Here is a 21,856-nt window from a genome sequence, read left to right on the forward strand (position 1 = left end):
ATTGGCACCAAGATTAGACCCCCTCTAGACCCCCAGGTCTCACCGTGCCCACGACGATCATCTCTCTTACCACCCAAGTAAGAGAGATTACTTGTTCTACTGCATTAGCAATCTACATTCTCTTTTGCCTTTACCTTTTGATTCCTACTCATCTCTTCTTCAGACAGGAATCAAAGTGTTGTTTTACAAATGTACATTAGATCCAAATCATCCAGTGTTACTCTGTGACCCAGGAGAACTGTCTTTATCATGAGTTACCAGATGCTACACGACCTGTTTCTGCTGCTTTCTGAATTCACCTTGCAACATGGCTTGACCCACCCTGCTTTGGTCACTGTGGTCTGCTTGTATCCCTTTGAATTTGTCAAGCACACTCTTGCTTGAGTGTCTCTTCACTTGTTATATTCTGTACCCACAATGCTATTTCAGGAAATGGCTGCATGGTTTGCTCTCTGACTTCATTAAGCTCTGCTCTCATGTCATCTCATTAGAGACTTTCTGAATACTCTATTTTAAAAAAAAAAAATCATTCTCAGCTTGTCTCCTCTCTTTCCCTGTACTATTTTTTTCCAAAACACTTATCACTATTTCACGTTATGTTATAGTTTTTATTGTCTGCCTCTCCTTACTGTATGATAGGCTCCATGATAGCAGAGACACTGTTTCTGCTTTGTTGTGTTCTCTATATGTAGAATAGACTCTGTTTCACTGCATCATAGCAGAGATTCAATAAATATATGCTACATAAATTAATGAAATCCGTATTTCCATCCTCAGTTCTAAATCTCATGGAAATACTCTGTTCTGCATCTATTTCTAGGATTTGGTGTAAAAATATAAAGTAAGTGAAGTTCATTTTTTAATACCTTCCTTTTTCCTTGATTTGTCAATTAATGGCAGTAGCTCCTTTTAGTGCCTGAGCTTTACCATTATGTTCCAGTCTGCTGACCATCCTTATTTTCAAACACTTTTTCCTTATAACTCTCCATCTCTATTTCCTAGCACCAGGTTATATGGATCTGCCCTTGTATTGCTTCCTGGTTCCCAGGGTCTATGACTCAGACAAGTCATATAGCATTCTTCCATGGAGTGACTGCTTACTCTAAACTTACCGGCATAACTTCGAGGGTTGAATTTTAAGTAGATGTGTCAGAGAGTATACCTATTAGGTATGTCTAGCTCCTACATCATTCCTAGTTCAGTGAATCCAGGAAGCCTTGGTTGGTTTTCTGGGCTTTCACTCAGAGATTAGCAGTACTTATGAGCAGGACTGCCAAGTACTGCTCCCAAGGGTAAGGTTCTTCATTAAAATTTTACTTATCTCTATTTTCCTGGAATTTTTCTAAGACTTGGTTGTCACAAATGTATCATAAAACATATTTTTCTTTTGTAGTACTAGAGATTGAACACAGGGCCTCATGCTTGCTAGGCAAACACTCTACCACTTGAGTACCCAGCCCTATATGTTTTTCTCATACCCTACAAAATGAATGATATTTGTTCCTCTGCAGTCAGTGATTCTTAATGTAATTCTATAATGATTAATGTTTCCTCTTTGCCTATTTTCATTCATGGAAGATTGCCATTAGTACAAAGTATTTTTTCCTAACATGTGATACATGATCATTTTTAAATTTTTATTTCATTACTCCAGCCTTTACCTTGTTAATATCATATTTTACTTTTTTGCAGACAGAAATTTAGGTAATATTTAATCTCTAAAGTGATACTGGTATTATTAGATCTTTATAAGGCTTATCTAAACTGGAAAGTGGTTATTCTTGTTCACCTTATTTTATTTTGCTTGTGCTTACATGGCTTAGCATTTTCAATGTATGAAGGAGAACCCATAATCTCCATCTACATGTTGTCCATATAAATATATAGTACTGTGGATGGATGTCTATGTGTACATATGCATCTGCAATAATCTCACACATTCTGATTTCAGAACCAAATTTCCTGGGTGATTAATTTTTGTGCTTCTGAGCACACAATATATAGGAAAACATCATGTACCTTAGACCCTAACACAGCCTTTTTGTTTTATAGTCCTCCCAGATCTTCCCTATCAAACCCTGAGATGAACACATAAGATGTTCTAGCAAAATTATATGCTATCAGCTATAGGACAAAACAGAGTGTTTACCTAATAAAATGACATTGCAAATTAAAGAATGAAAAAGGACACTGTCATGATGCCAGCTCATGTACCTTCAGCATAAGAATGGGCTAAGTGTACACCATCCCTATCATGAAGCCAATATACAATCATACATTTCTACATTATACATAACACCTCATGTGCAAACACTAACTTCCTAAAAAAAAGTACATTCTTTCCAAGGAATGCTAATAAACACCAGTTAAAGGAAAACAATTACACTCTTCTAAATTATCAGACTTTACCTTGTATGTAATTTGAGTTACATCCAAAGTAACTAGAAGTATGTTTTAAATTGGTTATTGTAATCTCTTATATTGTATTTGTAGACAGTACTTAGCATGCAGCTGTAGTTTATTTGAAATTTCTCCTGTGTAATATGCAGTTGCACATTATGAGAGAAAGAATACATGAGAAAAAATGAATTTTGGATTTTGGAACAATGGCAACTCACGTTTCATAGAGTCATTGAATTGGTAATAACTGGACAGAATATAAGTATGAGACAAGAATATCAGGAAGGCAAAAGTTGCTGTTAGTGTATCTACAAGGCTTATGAATTTAATTCTATAATTATTTTCATCCAGAATCTATATGCTTTCACCTTAACAGGAATTTCACAAGTTTGACCAACTGTTCTTTCATGTAATGATGATCAATTCACAATAGGATTAATGGAAGTTACACTAATAAAATTCCACAGAGACAGCCTGAATACAGATATATGTGTATATATGCATATTAGTCATTTTTTCATTATTAAAACAAAATACCCAAAGCAGGCAAACTTTACAAAGAAACAAGATTTATTTACCTCACAGTTTTAGAGGCTGAGAGTCCAAACAGCATGACCTAGGTTCTGATGAGGGCTCCCATGGCTGTATCACCTCAGAGCAGGGCCACAGGTGTCCATGTGTCTCTAAGGTCTCTCTCCCTCTCCTTCTAAAGGTTTTGATAATTTGCTCCATCCCTAATAACTTTATCTAATCTAATATTTTCCCTAATTCTCACCTGTAATTATCATAGTTGGATTAACTTTACATCCTCATAACACCTCACAATGACGAGTATATTCCAGCACTTGAACCCTCCTGGGACACTAAACAATTTCCAGATCATAGTAGCATAAATATATAGTTTTAAAAAGAAACAGAAGGGCTGGGTGGGGCAGCACAGACTCTAGCCCCAGATGCTTGAGAGACAGAGACAGGAGGATTGCAGTTTAAGTTCACCCCAGGCAAAAATTTTTAAAAAGTCAGCAAGACCAGTCTCTAAAACAACCTTGGATTAAGCCTCTAATCCCAGCTATTTGGGAGGTGGAGATTGGGAGTGTGGGAGGTCATCCTGGACAAAACGTTAGCCAGACCCCATCTCAACAAACAATTCTGGGGTGGTGGCATATATCTGTAATCCCAGCTACCTTGAAAGCATAGGTAGGAGGATTGTGGACCAGACTGACTTGGGCAAAAAGTGAGAGACCCTATCTGGGGGATTAAAAACCTAAAAGCAAAATGGGCTGGTGGGATAGCTCAAGTAGTAGAACACCTACACAGCAAGCCTGAGGATGTCCTAGATTCAAACCTCAGTACCACCACCAACAAAATAAATTCAAGCCAGGGGTGTTGATGCACACCTGTAATTCTATCTATGCAGGAGGCCAAAGTAGAATTGTGATTCAAAGCAAACTTCATAGGTGGACCTCTTTAGAGAATACACCGTTTCTTCACACTTTCTTCTTTTTTTGCACTGTCCTCAAGATCAGAACTCTGTCATAAAATTCCTTAATACATGGCAAATCTCTTGTTAGATTAGCAGAAGGAGCCTAATACATGTTGAGCTGTCAATTACTCTCTCGTTGAATTGGTAAAATGTGAAAACAGCTGTTACTCATCTCCTATTTTGTCCTCAGAGAGCAAGAAGTATCAGTTGGAGGATAGAAACTATGGTTTTACAAACCATTCTGTTAGGAGGAAACTAGTAGTAATTCTTTAGTTTCATTGATTTTTCTTTTCAGCAAAGGGGCTGGTAAAACCCTGAGAGTTTAAGTTATTCTACCACATACATTCTAAGAACCAAAATACCTATTCTCCAAACAAAAATAACAACACACTTAATCTTTGAGAAACATCAGTGGTGTCCTTCCTATCTCTTTTTCATATCCATTTTCACTGCAGAGATTGGAGGTAGGGAAGAAGTGGCCTGGTCAATGTAGCTACAGTAAATTAGAAAGAAGTATTTCTTTCCTGGAACTGTGAAGAAGGAAGGAAGGGAGGAAGGGAGGGAGGGAGGAAGAGAGGGGACTGAAGGGAGGAAGGGAGGGAAGGGAGAAAAGGGAAGGGAAGGAAGGAGGGAGGGAAGGGAGAGAAGGAGGGAAGGAAGGAATGAAGGGGCTGTAGGAGTGTAGGAAGATTGCAGAGCTCAGGAGGATGGGTTTGGGGAGGTCTGTAAATTCTGAGAACACAGAACTCAGGAGAAAAAAACAACTTCTGCAGTTATGGAGATGAAGAGCACAAAGGATGAACAAATTCTGAAGGTCCTATCTGAAAATCTCACTTTTACCTTTTTCCAAAGCTTTGTGAGGGCCACAGATTGGTGAAACCTGTCCTATTATTATACAACATAAATTCAGGGTTCACCCAAACTTATCATCAAAATATTTTAAAACATAATTGAAGATAAGAAATTAGCCAAAGATTTTAATTGGAAACTTAGTTACATAATTTCAGAGTACAGACATGTATGTCTAAAGTGTATCCCTTTCAAGTTAGAAGAAATAGGGCTGGTGGTGTGGCTCAAGTGGTAGAGCGCTTGCCAAGGAAGCATGAGGTCCTGAGTTGGAATCCCAGAACTGAAAAAAAAAAGTTGAAGAAAAATAGATCCTATGTTATATAATATGCTTTCTCTGATGCAAAGTCCTTTCCAAGAACTAAACTAAACTGCTAATCATTTCTCTGTTTAATTGTTCACTTAAAGCCTAAATTTGGGCTAAATTTTTCTCCTCCAAGAGATTATGACATCCTATAAATCAGTGCATCCTGTGATCCTTGTGCTTGCTGTATTGTGTTGAATGACTGTTAATATATCCTCCCTCCTCCCAACTTCGAATACACCTCATGTCAAGAACATGTGACCTTCATTTTGTATTTCTATTGCCTCGCACATGACCTGGTGCAAGATCCCAGGTAAAGATACATTCAATAAACATTTGGAGTATTAAATGAAACTGGGTTGCCCTTTTCTTTGGAGTCTGGTCATAGACAGATACTCCCAGAAGAGGAGAGCCGTTAAGTCAGGCTCATTCTTAACATTTGCAAAGGCAAGAGCATACATGGAGGTCCACAAATCATGAAGTTTATAAACCAAGTTCACAAACTGTTAAATAAAATGTATTCTATCTTTCCACTTCAATGAATATACCCTCATATTGATGTGATAAAAATTATGTTACACCATTTACATTTTAATAGGTTGAAAGTTGGCAAAAGTAAAAGTTAAAAGTTAATTATCAATGTATCTGTTTGGGTCTTCTACTTGGAATGGTAATATTTGGATACTTAACTATATCCATATATCATTATATTTTATATTCATGCATTGCTTAACATTATGATCTCCCATTTTTCTGTCAATAACATGATTTCATTCTTCTTTATGGCTAAGTAAAATTCCATTGTCTATGTACACTTTTTCCTTCATTCATTCATCTGTTCATGAACAAATGGGCACATAATTTGGCTATTATGACTTGGGCTCCCAGTAAAGACAGGTATACAGGTATCTACTTTGTATGCTGATTTAATTTCTTCCAAATATATAAACAGGAGTAGTATCACTGAATAATGTTGTAGTTCAATTTTTCGTTTTTTAAGGAAACTCCAAATTGATTTCCATACTTGCTGTACTAACTTACATTCATAATAACAGAATATAAGTGATCTCTTTTCCCCCACATCCTCACCAGCAGTTTTTTCCCCTGAGTGAGATGAGATGGAACTTCAATGTAGTTTTGATTTGTATTTACCTAATGGCTAAAAATATTGAGCATTTTTTCATACATTTATTGGCCATTTGTCCTTTGTTTCAGAAGTGTCCATTCAGATCATTTGCCCATTTATTGACTGGATTACTTGTTCCTTTGCTGATAACTTTTCTGATTTCCTTACATAGTCTTGGTATAATCTTCTGTCAGATGAATAGCTAGCAAAGACTTTCTCCCATTCTCTTGGTTGTCACTTCTGCTGTACAGAAGCATTTTGATTTGATGTAATTCATTTGTCAGTTCTTGTTTTTATTTCCTGAGCTACTGAAGCCCTAATTCAGAAAATCCTTGCCTTTGCCTATTTCTTGAAGTGTTTCCCCTATGTTTTCCATTAGTTGTTTCAAAGTTTCAGGTCTCATATTAAGGTATTTGATCCATTTTGAGTTGATCTTTGCACAAGATGAGAAAGAGTGATCTGGTTTTAATCTTTTGTGTGTGGATAGCCCCACTGTTGAAGAGCCTTTTATTTCACTTGAGTTTTTGGCACCTTTGTCAAGAATCAAATGGATGCAGGCATGTGGGCTTTTTTCTCAGTCCTCTATTCCATTAGTCTACATGTCTGTTTTCATGCCAATATCATGCTGTTTTTGTTACTATGGTTCTGTATTACAATTTAAAATCAAGTATTGTGGTACTCCAGCACTGCTCTTTTTGCTCAGGAATGCTTTGGCTATTTGGGGTCTTTTGTGCTTCCATATGAATTTTAGGAATTTTTTTCCTAATTTTGTGAAGAATTTCATTCGAATTTTATAGGGGATTGCATTGAATCTGTAAATTATTTTTGATGATATAATCAATTTTAACAACATGTATTCTTCTGATCCATGAACTTGGGAGGTCTTCCCATCTTCTACTGTCTTCTCCATTTCTTTCTTCAATGTTTTATAATTTTCATTGTAGTGATCTTTCACCTCCTTAGTTAGGCTTATTCCTAGGTATGTGTTTTAGAGGCTATTTTAGACAAGATTATTTAACTGATTTATTTCTCAGAAAGTCCATTATTGGTGTATAGAAAGTTCTGATTTTTGTATGTTGGTTGTATATCCAGCTACTTTGAGTGTTTATTAGACACTCTAGTATAGACTTTAGGGACTTTTAAGTACTGGTCATGTCATCTGCAACAAGATAACCTGACTTCTTCCTTTCTTATTTGTGTTGTGTTTTTATTGTTGCTGTTGATTTTGTTGCTACTGTTGTCAGGGGTTTTTTTGTAGTTCAAGGGATTGAACCCAGACTACATGTATACTACATGAACACTCATACCAACTGAGTTACCTTCCCAGCCCATTCATCCTAAATTTCATTTTTTTTCTTGCCTTATTACTCTAGCTAAAATTACAAGTACTATATTAAATAAAATTGGTGAGAGTAGACACCCTTGTCTCAATCCTTATTTTAAAGGAAATGTTTTCAGTTTTTCCTCATTCAGTATGATGCTGTCAATGGGTTTATCATATATAGTCTTTATTATATTGATGTATGATCCATTTATACCTAGCTGTTTCAAGGCTTTTATCATGAAGGGATGTTGAATTTTGTCAAAGGCCTTTTTTATTGAAACAGTCATGTGACTTTTATCTATGATTCTATTTTTGTGCAATATTACATTTATTGATTTGCATTTGTTTAACTGCTCCTACATCCCTGAAATGAAGCTAAGTTGATTGTGGTATATGAGCTTCTTAGTGTACTGTTGAATTTGATTTGTAAGTATTTTATTGAACTTTTTTACAACTGTATTCAGCAAGGATATTGATCTACAGTTTTATTTTTTGTTGTTGTTGTTTTTGTAAGACACACAGGTATTAGGGTAATCCTGGCTTCATAGTATGAGTTTGAAAGCATTTCTTCCCTTTATATTTAATGGAATAGTTTGAGGAGAATAAACATTCTTTAAAAATCTGGTAAAACTTAGTGGTGAATCTATCAGTCATGGACTTTTCTTTGTTGGAAGACTTTTATTACAGCCTCAGTCTCATTTCTTGTTATTGACATGTTTAGTTGTTTTTTAAAATATCTTCTTGGTTCAGTTTTGATAGGTCATACGTGTTTAGAATCTTGTGCCTTTCTAATTTTTGTAATATGCATTTTCAAAATAATCAGAAATGATCCTCTAGATTTCAATGCAATCTATTGTAACATTCCATTTTGCCTCTAATTTTATTAATTTGAGTCTTCTTACTCTTTCTTTTGATGATTTTGGCTTAGAGTTTGTCAACACTGTTTATCTTTTCAAAGAACCAACTCTTTGTTTCATTAATCATTTATATATTTTTAATTTTCCATTTCATTAATTTCCTCTCTGATCATTATTTGAGGTTTGGCTAGTTCCTAATTTTCTAATACTTTGAGATGTATTATTTATTTGAGATTTCTCTGATTTTTTAATATAGCCATAATAACTCTAAACTTCCTCTGAAAACTGTTTTCACTGTATCCATAGATCTACACCATAGATTCTGGTGTAGTATTTACATTTTCATTTGATTATAGGATTTTTTTTTTAATTTCCTGCCTGATTTCCTCAATGACACAGGGTTTGATCAGCAAAACAGGGTCTCACAATGTGAGAAAGATTGTCCTGGTGCTGGTAATCCTCTGCCCCCATCCTGCAGAGTAGCTGGGATTACTTGCACATGACAATTCTATCACTCAGTAGCCATCTAATTGGCTTCATATATATTACATCTAAAAATACCCATCTATTTACTTGAGAGTAATATGAATTATGTAATATTCACCCTACTGATTCAAGAAAAAGCTAAACCAGAACCAAGAAAACTAAGAAAATGTATGCTTATTAACTTGTAAATGACACTTTCTTGTGCAATAATCTATTTTATTTCTGCTATCTGGAGGTAGAACCTGGCAAATTAGTTTGCTGTATCTCTTAAGTGCTTCTATAGTACAAGTTCCGCATTACAAAGCAGCACATGTTTCTGTTGTCAGCAAGTGCACAATTTGAAAACCTTGGTAGCATTTGGATATAGTCACTTTTGTTTATTGGATGTAAAACCAGGATGGTCCAGAATGTTTGGAAAGGGGTGGGCTAGGAGAAATATTTTGGATTTGTTTGTGTTTATAGTTGTAGGCAGAATTAGCCAAGATGTTAGTACTGGGAGAAAACCAGAAATAAACATGCCTCTCCTCTCCAGTCCTTTATGTCCAGTCCTCTATGTTAAGCTGCACTTTTAGAGCAAGAGTGGGAAAAAAATGCCATATATTAGAAAATTCTTCTAAAGAAATATAAAAAAAGCCACAGGGTACAATATAATTTTAGCTGAACTTAAAAGGTGAATAAAAAATTATATGACTTAGAAGTTAGATTTTTTTTCTCTTCTTTTCAACTATCTTAATTCTTTCAGTGTTAAAAGAAAAAAGGCTAGAAATGTGATCTCCCCATTCACAATCCCATATTAACCTGTGATTATGACTCCTACTTTAAATCGTATTTTGTCCATTCTTAGAATTTTAATTCTTTCTACCGCTTTGCATCAGGCTAAAAGTAGCCAAAATATGAAAGGCTCCAGATAAATGGAAAAATTTTGGAGTTTTTGTTCTTTAGCTGCATCAGAATTCTCACCTTTTTCATAAGAGACATTAGAACATTCAAGTTATTCTCCAATACTGCTCAACCTACCTTACTGGGACCTATGATTATTTTTGCATATCGTAAAATTTCAGGAGTGCTCCTAGGACTTTGCCTTCCCCTCTAATACACTATTTTCTTCTTTGTAGAAATACCTAATGATAAATGTAAATTGGAATACAGCAGCATCATTGGCAAACCAAACTGTATTAATTGGTTGATTTTATCGGTTACAGAACATGAGAAGCAACAGTTATGCAAAAGCACCGATTATATGAATTTGCATTTCAAAGTGAAATGGTTTTATAATGAATATGTGCGAGAACTTCCTGCCTTCAAGGATGCTGTTCCTGAGTATTCCTTGTAAGTAGTGATTTTCATCCTCTTCCCCATTTGTTCTCAATTCACAGTTCTGTAACATAGCAGCTGACTTGTGCAGCACTAAAAATCTCTTTATTGTCTTTATTGGAATGCAGACATTTTGTCATAATACTAATGTCAAACGGTTTGCATGCCTTTGAGAACCATATTTAATTGAAACGTGATGAATTTTTCAAGTACGCCTTACTTGGATTTTCAACTCAAAGAGAAAGAACTGTAGAATAGAATATGGTTCATATGATGAAATTATTTCCTATAAAAGTGCTAGAATGCGATTTTTCTTTTAAAAAATGAGTGTTTGATATTGATCTATAATCAGATTTTCCCTTCACTTCAAGGTTATAGCTGTCTTAGAAATTCATATTTCTGAAATAGAGACCATTATTTAACAGTAATACTTTCATTTATTAAATCTTTCTCTATCAAACACACTTGTAATCGCACAGTTATATAGGGAGCAGTCTGCATTTGATGTGATTCAGAATTCTGTTTTATTCTATTAAAAGGGGTCTTCCACATTCCAGGCACTATGCTACGTGGTATATAGAGCCACAGTGCATTAGATAAAGACCTCTTCCTGAAAGGAATTTACACTTAGGAGATATTGATAAGTGCACAAAGTAAGATGAAGCAAAGCAAAATGAAGCATATACAAAGTACAATATAATCTCACAAAACAGAGACAATGGTGTGAGATGTATCTTATTAAAAATAATGCGTTAATATTGAAAATAGTATTGGGCTCCACACAGTATTTACAAATGTGGTAGTATTTATTGTAGACTGAAAAATTGGTTAGATTATGATAAAAAAAAGAGAGAGAAAAGCATTAAGATGGAAATGGGAGTTGTGAGTATAATTACAGAGTTTGGAATATTTTGTTATGGGCCATAGGAAATAGTGTTATTCTAGGAGACTCTCGGGTATTTTAAGAAAATCAGTAGAAAATTGATATATGAAAAGTAGTTTTGAACTACATAATTGTAAATAGATGCTATAAGGCTTGCATTGTGGGAATTCATTAGGCATTGTGGGAATGGAAAAGACAGAAAATGGGAATCAGGGATTTAGAAGGCAATGAGCAATGTAATGATGATGTACTTCCCATGTACAAGTACAAGAAATGGAACAGGATAGTGGGGCAAGTTCAAAATTTATACCATGAAGGAGAGTGAGAAGATGTTGGCCAAATGATTCAAAACTTCAGTTAGAAGGAATAAGTTCAAGAGATCCATTGTATAATATAGTGATTTTAGTTAATAACAGTGAATTGTATTCTTGAAAATGACTAAAAATTAGTCTTATGTTCTCACCACAAAAATCATAAGTATGTAAAGTAACACATAAGTTGTCAATTTTACCATTATTCACATTATACCTATTTCAAAATATGTTTCACATAGTGAATATATACAATTTTGTCAAATAAAATTATTAAAAATAAAATAAAAGCATACACAGTCTAATTTAAAAGGCTGTACTAACATATAGCCTTTTATAGCACTAATATAGGTACTTGAAGTGCGAATGCAAAGGGTAAAAGTATGTGGGTAAGAAATATTACAGATAGAATTTAGAGAATTTGTCACCTAAATATATATGAGGATCAAATAAGAGTTAAACAGGAAATATGTGTTCAGAAATACTTGGTAGTGGTATTATTGATTGGGAATAAGAAAGTAAAATGAAGGAACTTTTTCCAGAAACATCTGCCTCTGACCTGTCTAGGCTTACTACATTAAAATAAAGTCAAACTAATGTGTTTATGGAAGACCAAATCAAATTAAACTGCATCAGAGAGCAACCAAGGCAACCAGGAACTGACAAGTTAAGGTCCCTAGAAAAGAAAAATGTACTGAGGACATCTTCTGTCCATCCTCCCCAACCACATTTATTTATCAAATTTGCAACGTAAGGCTTGGAGGCCAAACAGTGACCAATAGCTCAGAGTCTAGAATAATCTCCCTGGGCTTACCAAACTAGTATTGGTGTCCAGGGTTATGAAGGCTGCTTAGACTTGTGGAACCAAGATCACAGAGAAAAGGAACTCCAGAGACATGAGCACAACACTACAAACTGCTTCCTCCTGGAGGTATGTTCCAATTCCTAATCATCCTATGTGTGGCGATTCAGGTAGAAAAATTCAAGCAGAAACCAGGCACTAAGAGAATTAAGACTAATTGGAGACTTTAGCAGTCTTACTATGCTATACGAACAAAAGTAAGAAGTGAAGTTTTCTAGAAAAGAAGGAATATTTCAAATACCCCAAGCCTTATACATAAGATCCCTGGAGGACCTAAAATTTTATATCCTCCCTGAAGGAAATGATCAAAAAAAGGACCAAAAGTTTTCATAGAAAGAATATAATTGATACTCATCAAAAAATTAAAGGCCACCAGGCAACACTATTGTGTTCACACAATGATTAAATTGCCTTCTGCATTTCTCAGAACATATCCTCATCACTAAGCAACTCATAACTGTACCAGAATAATCTTTGAAAAGATACTATATGGATTTTGTAAATTAATGGAAAACACAAAGCCACAATTCAAGACATTCTGTAAATCCTAAACAGGCTGAATGAAAGGGAAATTGTCTGCAGATACAGCATAAAAACAAAACCAAAGAGAATGAAAAGAATCTTAAAATGTTCTGGCTTCAAGGAATGGATTTAGCCAAAACATAGGGCATAACAAGTCTAAGTAAAAAGATAGAACCAATAATTGAAAGAAAGCTGACACTGCTATGCTCATATCAGATGAACTAGATTTTAAAATAAAAATATTTTGAGAGATAGAAATATTTTATGATGATTAAATTACCATTTTAACAAATGGTTATCAATTCTAAATATATATTGTAATATTGGCAAAGCATAAAGCAAAAATTGCCACAAGTAAAAAGACATATCAACAGATGCACAGCTCTGTTTGGATATTATGCTTCTTCAGGAATGGACTGAAGAATCAGATAATACAGAATAAAATCAGTAATAACAAAGATGTTACTATGAATAACTCATTTAGCAATGTCTATCTCTACACAAAAATCTACATATCTATATTTGATGATCCAGAATTTCCACAATTTTTCAGACTTCATTTTATATACATACACATATATAAAATTTTATAGCCAACAATGACAAAATACATATCGTTACCAAGTACACACAATGCATTTAACAAAATAGACAATCTGGTGGGCCATAAAGAGAGTCTAATGAATTTTAAAGGACTGAAAACAATTCCTGTATATTCTTGGACCATGGTAGAATTAACAAGAAATAAATTTCCAAAAGACGACTAGAAAATCATCAGAGACATTGATGAGAATATTCTAAATAGGTCATGAGCCAAAAAGGAAATCACAAAAATTCCAAAATATTTTAAAATAAGCAGTAATAAAATATGGCATATTGAAATATGAGATCAGCTAAACCAGAAAATAGAGGAAAATTTATAGCTTTAGTTTTATGTATTTGAAATGAAGAAGGGGTAAAAATCAACAAAATAGGTCTCTATGAAGATCTTTGAAAATAGAAAAATAAAAGAAGAAAACAATATGAAAACTTAAGAGAAATTAGCTAACCTAAAAGTTAACCTTTGAAAACTAATAAAATAAAAAAAAATCCTTAGTAAGGCAAATGGGAAAAAAGATAGAGGCAGCACATATTACTAATCATGAAAAAGGACATTTAGCAATTTAGATAAAATGTGTAACTTCCTCTTAAAATAGAACTTACTAAGCTAAGAATAACATAAAATCTGAATAAGCCAGTAGCTATTTTTAAAACTGAATCCTTAATTAAAAGTCATGTCACAAATAAAATCTCTAGCCTACATGGCTCCAAATGGAATTCTTCCAAATGGAAGAATTCTTCCAATTTTAATGAACTATCACCTATTTTGCCAACTTTTCCAGAGAACAAAGGAAAACTTAGACCATTTTTTTTTAAATCTTGCAACTAAAACCTATTGAGAACACAATAAATAAGGATGTATACCCCCTCTTTTCAACCAACTGTATTACTAAGAGATGTTTCAGATGAACTAAATAAAATATACACAACTTCTAAATAGGACAATTATTATAAATAATATAATATTCTCTTCCCCACTGACACACAGAATCAATGCAATCCAAAAAAATAATAATCTAGGTTTATTCAAAATTTAAAGGGCCAAAAATATTCAGACAATCCTGAAGAGGATTTAAAAGCTGGAGAACTATGCCACTTGTTATCAGGACTTCCTAAAAAGATATGGTTACCTTTAGGGGGCGGGAAGAAAGGGAAGAGATGGGGAGAAGGGGGGAGAAATTACCTAAACATTGTATGCACATACGAACAAAAGAAATTAAAAAACATTTTCCTGAGATATGAGATTACAAAACAAAGAAAGAAACAAACAAAAGATATGGTTACCAAAGAGTGTGGAGTTTTAGTAAATGGCACCAGTGAAACAAAGTAGTTCAGAGACAGATTCACACATAATGTCATTCATCGCCTGACTTTGATTAATGATGTCTTTTTAATAAATGGCGCTGTATCAACCTGGCATCCATACGGAAAAAGTATCTTTAAGTTTATCTCAGACCAGTCACAAAAACCAGTTGTAGATTATAGATCATAACTAAGAAGCCAGAGGAAAGCATCATTTAAAGGAGATTGCTGGGAATGTGTAGATGCCAGAAGGAAAAAAATTAAGAAATATTGGAATGGCATGATAGGGCTACAGCACATAGGTTTACTTAAGTAGAGGTTAAAATGTGGAGGGGTTGTAGAGTGGGATTTGGAAACTGAACATATTTGAGGCATTGTGGGAATAGCACAGAGAGTGTGAAGGTAAAAGAGAGGGGAATATATTGATAAACAAAAGGCGAAGATCTCTGAGGAAGCAAAACTGGAAAAAGAAAATGAAAGATTTCTCAACCTAAATTACTTTCATGCAGGAAAGGGGCGACATTCCTGTTAATTATATTCAAATAACGCCATTTGTTGTACTATTATTTTTAGGTGGTTTGAACCTTTTGTCATGCAGTGGCTAGATGAAAATGAAGACTTGTCAATGGAATTCCTTCATGGAGCACTGGGAAGAGACAAAAAAGATGGAGTGAGTTTAAAGTAGTTTAAGATTGCTTATTACCATGACTCCATCACATTGCTTATCTTTAAGTTAGTGGGAAATGTTAGGCTCATTATTATTAGTTCAATTTTGTGTTATTAGTTCAGTTTTGTTTTAATTCCCCAATGACCAAAATAAAGTTAAAACAATTTCAAAGGGCTTATCAGAACCTTAGGGAACTACTTAAATTAAAAGCAAACAAACAAACAAACAAAATCAATCACCACTTTGTCCCAAGATGCTTCTTTACTTCTTGTATCAGTCTCTATAACTTCCCAGGTTTGTACAAAACTTTTTTTGTCCTGGAAACTTTCCAGAATCTCTAGATTAAGAATACACGCTCTCCCTGTCCCTCTGCAGCAATGCAAAATCTTAGGCCAAAACCAGATCACTAAACTACCTCAATGCCTGTGATAGAACAGAAATGTGAAAGAATCCATCTCTTAATTCAGCAATGGGAAAGACAATTAGCAGTAGCTGACCCCATGATATCAGTTCCACTATAATTTCTAGAAAAGTAGTTGAATTATTTGAAAATGAGCAGGCATTTCATTATTGGGAAAATGTAGGTACATTATATAGGAAATTCAATGGTTTATGTGAAATAATGAGTTTCTTTCTACACCTCCCTAATGAGCTTATGGAATTGGTTTTGCCTCCTTTCCCCTCAGTTCCAGCAGACATCTGATCATGCCCTCTTCTCTTGCTCCGTGGTTGATGTCTTTGCTCAGCTTAATCAGAGCTTTGAGATAATTAAGAAACTGGAATGTCCAAATCCTGAAGCACTATCTCACTTAGTGAGAAGATTTGCAAAGGTAGGTTACCTAGATCGCATCTTTTCTGGGACTGTGGCAACCTGAAAAATGTTGTTTTTGTATTATTTGCCTTCTCTGACACCACTTCCCCATTACTGATAGATTCAGTTGTTGGCAAGTTTGTCATCTGATTTCCTATACTTACTATTTCTTTTATGTGGATTTATCATCTTAAAAGCCTGTTTATTGTTAACATTGGTGATGTCATATGTAAATGAAGAGATTCCCATGGATAGCCAAATATTTCCATGTCAAATGTGATACTTTCTGGCTGAAGATAAGCATTGGCATTTCATATTCAAATTGGCAAATAGTCTTCAGCAGACACTATAGTAGACTGAAACACAGAGTGGACTTAGAATCATGAAAATTGGATTCTGATTATAAATCAGCCAATAACTATTATGTGAATTTAGGTGTTTTAATTTACTTTTATGAATTTTTATTATGTGATAGATTGACTTGGGCCAATTATCTCTTATGAGATAATTGGGTTTTTTTCTTCTTAAAATGTAAGACAAATGCTTTCAACTTTGCTAAGAGTTTCGAGGAAAATGTAAGAAATAGAGGAAGCAGGGCTGGGTGTTTGTGGTAGAGTTGCTTACCTAGCATGAATGAGGCACTGGGCTTCATCACCAGCACTGAAAAAAAAAAATCATACCTCCAAAAAATCACATATAATACTCAAGACCACATATCATACACTAATTGGAACATGACAAAGAAAGGGACACAATTCAGCTTCAACTGTTAAGTGGAAGGATATTTGATGAGGACTGAAGTATTGGCTTCATTGTAGGAGTAGGGCTGATGAATGTCTGAAAAGATGAATTTAGGACCTGGTGTTTGGCTCAAGTTGTAGAGCTCCTGCCTTGTAAGTGTGAGACCCTGAGAGTGCAAACCCCAGTACCAGCACCAGAAAGAAAAAAAAAAAGAGAGATGAATTTGGAAAAGTATTCTCAACCAAAGGAATAACCAGAACAAAAGAGCAGGGAAGGCAGAGCATGATAGTCAGGGTAGGGGAAGCAGAAGGACAGGTTGGGAGGATGAAGAAGTGCTCAGATCTTGAAGAATTCTAGTTCACAGTCTACAGAGTTTGCACTTAATTTATTGGTCATTTTAGGAAACACTGAACATTTTGGAGTCTTTAAGCATGGTGGTTACATGACAAACATATTAATTTAGGGGGACTAGGCACATTTCTGCATCTGACTCATCTGAACATAAGTCAGGCTCCATGGGTTGAGGGATGACTGGGGTTTTAGATGTTCATTCAATCAGAGCTTACTGACAGCCTCACTTGCACACCACTTTGAAAGTGTAGTTATGAATATTCATAATCTTTGACCTCAAAAAACTTGTAATGGAGCATCAAAACTGTAAACTCACACAAAATGAATATATACATTTATGTATTTACATGTGTTATGCATGTTAGAAAATAAGAAAATGCCAAAGTCCAGTTTGAATTGTATAGTATCTAAGATCTTGTATTAATTTGTTAGGGATGCCATAACAAAATACATACTGAATATCTCAAATGATAGAAATATATGTTTTTACAGTTCTGAAGGCTGAAAGTCTGAGATCAAGACATCCATAGGTTTAGTTTCTTTTGATGCCTCTCTCCTTAGTTTGCAGAATGTTCACTTTTCTCAGTGTCCTCACATGGACTTTCCTCTGTGCACCTATCTCTGGTGTCTCTGTGCCCAAATTTCCTCTTCTAATAAAAACACCAATCAAATTGGATTAGAACCCAACCTAGAGGCATGATTTTAACTTAATTCTCTCTTTAAATACCCTATCTCCAAATGCAGTCACATTCTGAATTACTGGGGACCAGACAAACTATCTGCCTACCCTCTATTACAACATTTATTTCCCATGAAATATAGTGAAGTGAAGTCTTTATTAGTAAAGTAACTGAAGTAAGCACTTACTTTCTAAGATAAGAGCCCAAAATAGATTATTTAGATCATTCCTATAAAGGATTTTCTTGGTAGTAGGTGATTATAATTTCCCAATGTGGTGAAATCTGCAAAATTATTCTAAAACTTCTGTCTTTTCGTGACTAGCAGCTAAATGTTGGGTAAATGCCAAAAAATAAAAATGAAATGAAACAAGGTCATTAGGAAAACAGTGTTTGAAAAAGTATGTCACATGCTATTCTTAGAATTCTGTACAACTTATAGTGGAAACAGGATAATATTAAAAATGAAAATCTCACAGTTAATGTATTTAGTAATGTACTCTGATAATGGTATGCAATATTATGAAAGTAACTAGAATTTAGTAGCAGAGGAGTCAGGCAGCATGATATGTCAGGTGGAAGACACAGGAGCACTGTGAGAGAAAAGAGGAATGCTGAACTGAGGTCCTGACCCTGGGCTCCAGCCTACTCTCTACCCCTCACCAACTCCAATCTACCTGCACCTGTTAAGTCAGCATAGTAAGCATTCTTACTATGCTGGGTATAGAACCCCACAAACAAGAGCAGAGTACCAAGGAATGGGAGATCACAAAGAACATCCTATGAGAATCACATCCAGGAAAACATACTATCTAAGCAAGAAGAAAGAAGGCTCCTGATGATTTTCTCAGTGCTGATTCAATTTAAAAAAAACAAATTCAATTACGTAAAAATCTTTAATCCATGGAAATTCACTAACATCCAATTCACATCACAGGAAAATAGTGTAGCATCAATAAGAAACATTTTTTGGGAAAGTAGACATGAGTAAGTTACATTGAAAAAGAAATTCTATTTTGTGAGAATGTAAAAATCATGGTGATATTCTTTCTATCTCTCACATTGACTTACAATGCAAAATAAAAAGCAAATTCAATTACATAAATGTTAAAACAAGTAAACATTCAAATCCATTTTACTGGTGTCAGCCTTTTTATCTCCAATTTCTATTTTAATGTTAAAGAAGTATATAAAAATGAGAATTCATAGTTAATATAAGTCACTATTTTCGAAATAACTATTTGGAGTTTGTTTTGTTTTCCATCAAATGTGATCACTAGTATTGAAAACACTACCCATCTCTTTCTAGGACTTAGATTGATTTAATGTCTTAACACAATGTGTGCAGACATTTTGGGATTTACAGGAATAATTTGTTCTTACTACTGAGAATGTGAGACTGAACAAGGTAGCACAGAAAATGCTGCAAACTTCTTATCAGGAACACTCAGAAGCCAAGAGGAATCATGAAGTAGGTACATAGGTAGTGAATATTGCTACAGCTACACTGCTGCTCCTGACAAGAATGGGTAATTTAATTTACAAAAGAGACATGAAGTGATGATATCCTTGATATTTCTTTAAAATAGCACAGATTAATTGAGTCCTGGCTATGTACCTATCTGCCAAATGCTGGAGTTATTATGATGAACAAGACACATCTATTCCTAGTCCTTGTTTTCTGTAACCCCAATAAGAATACATAGAGTATCTCACTTTTCTTTGTGATAACTCCATGAAATGGGTACTATTATCTTCTCTCATTTAAATGATGATACAGACTCAAAATATTTAAAAAATTGAAACAAAGCACCAAACTAGAAATGATACAGAAGCAATGCTTATAACCACTAAGCTGCACTCCCTTTGAAGCCTAATGTGATCAGAAATCATTTAGTACATCGGAGAACAGAATCTCATCATTTCTTTTTACCCTTAATACCAAACCCAGGCATCTGCAGGGGACTTTATCATATGCTAAATGTATTAAAATATAGGACGTGAAGAATTGAAGTTGCTTTTCTTCTGTTGTTGAACTAAAGGACAGTCTTCTTGTGCTCCTTGCACTGCTGTATAAAACATGAATGAAATATGGATCTTGTTCTTAATTTACTCATAAGAATAGTGCAGAAGATGAAATCACTGGATGTGTTAACAGGATATTCAGCCCACTCTTTCTAGCGTGGCATAGGCTTGGGAAACCACAATCTCTTTGTCTGAGTACTTGGTGACCATCCCATTTGATGCCAATGTCAAATCAGAAATGATTGAGGCTAGGAGACATTTTAGTCATTCTACCTAATGCTTTAAGTACAGCGGAGTCACTTGCTTACTTGCAACAATCTTCCTTTCCTGGAGCTCTTTGAATAGCAATTCTTTTGTCACATCCATAAATGAGCCCTCTACTTCTCATGACTATTTCTTCATTTAGACTGTATTTCATTGTGGAACAATATGCAAACATCCCCTGCTAGGCTGTCTGTGGTCTCTCTCTGCACTGTTCTCATTTTTCTAGCCCAGATTTCCCAAAAGACAAAATCATAAGTTAAACTCACACACATAGAAATGCTATCTTCCAGACCTTTCTAAGAACCCCTTTCATCAGCAGGTTCTCTCTGAATGGTTACCTTCACCTGGCATGCATTAGTTAGAATGGCATTCTCAAAGTTTAGCATGCATCAAAACCAACTGGATGCTTGTTTAAAACACAGACTACTGGGACCAACTGTAGAGTTGCTGACAGTAGATCTGGGCTAGGACCAGAGAATTTGCATCTTCAAATTTCCAGGTGCTGTTTATGATACCGTTGATCCCAGAACTGCATTCTGAGAACCAATGAGTTAGGAGACATGTCATAAAAAACTACTTATTTATATTTGCTTTGTTGAATAAAGTAGAATGAACTTGAGCTTGCCTCTAAAACAGGCATTTTCCCTTCTCATTTAAGTACTCTTTGTACATTAGTAAAGAAATCCTAAAGGCTATCGCAGCAGTGTACCTGAAACTCTGATGGGGACATGATTTTAACCTATGTCCAATATGACTGTGCACTTTTCTTTGCCCACAGTTCATCCTGGTTTGCAACCCTTTGGCATTTATAGGCTAGTGGATGTGACCTACCAGTGTTGTTTTTCTCCAAGCAGAAATTCAAGGCACTGGAGTTTTCATATGAAGTAGAGCCAAGTGGTAGACCACGATGGATTCGTTGAGAATGATTATAAATGACTAGATCCCCCTCTCTTCTCCAGAGAAACAAACATAAACAGGCTGTTCCAGCGGTCACTCAGCAGATGTTAGGGGATTTTTGTGCCATCCAAACCTTATCCTGATTAAGTTATAATGCCTGAGATGCAGCAGTAAGATCTAAACACATACAGGAGTATAGTTGTGTGTTTTCATTTTTGCAATAGAGTAAAGTGATTCCTTCAGCTTACAGTGTCATTAAGAAACAGTAAACTGAGAGCAGTATTCATATATACAAATGAATGGGTGCCCCTTAGGAAGCCCAAAGTAATTCAGCATTATGTCTAAAGTAAAATGTGAAGAGCCATATTTAGAAGATATTTCAGTGTGAAAAGCCATCTGTCGCCTGGATTTATTGGTTTGCTGCTCGATAAGATCTTACATTTTTCAAGGCCCAGTGTCCTTGATACAAAATATCAGTTTTACATCTACACACTATCCCTTATTCCAAGTTGCACTGTGATTTTAAAAGTGTATAAAGCAGGTACATAGTCATATTTGGTGGATTCAATTTAGACATTTAAACATTTCTTCTTTGGCTTAGGCTTTGAAATCTCTCTCCCAGCTGATTTTGAGCCTCTAAAAAAATTCAGACAAAGATATTGTACAAAAAAGGAAATAAAAACCTTCTTTTTGCTTTTCCATAAAAAAGGATGACATATTTCTACTGTTATTGTTGCTTCATCTTTTTGAGGAAATATCCACATTTTGGCTTGTGATACTTCAAGCAATGTGTCAAAGCAGCA

At 34.8% G+C, this 21,856-nt stretch overlaps 1 protein-coding gene across 1 annotated transcript in view; it reads left to right on the plus strand.

Moving 5' to 3' along the window:
- Unc13c (unc-13 homolog C) overlaps positions 1-21,856 on the plus strand; it is a 541,194-nt gene that overhangs the window by 395,702 nt on the left and 123,636 nt on the right. The window contains exons 19-21 of the mRNA XM_074065986.1: positions 10,029-10,155; positions 15,194-15,290; positions 15,974-16,117. Coding sequence (XP_073922087.1) covers positions 10,029-10,155; positions 15,194-15,290; positions 15,974-16,117 — 368 coding nt within the window. The remainder of the gene's footprint in view (positions 1-10,028; positions 10,156-15,193; positions 15,291-15,973; positions 16,118-21,856) is intronic.

Source organism: Castor canadensis, chromosome 2 (assembly GCF_047511655.1).
Source record: "Castor canadensis chromosome 2, mCasCan1.hap1v2, whole genome shotgun sequence".
Classification (NCBI taxonomy): domain Eukaryota; kingdom Metazoa; phylum Chordata; class Mammalia; order Rodentia; family Castoridae; genus Castor; species Castor canadensis.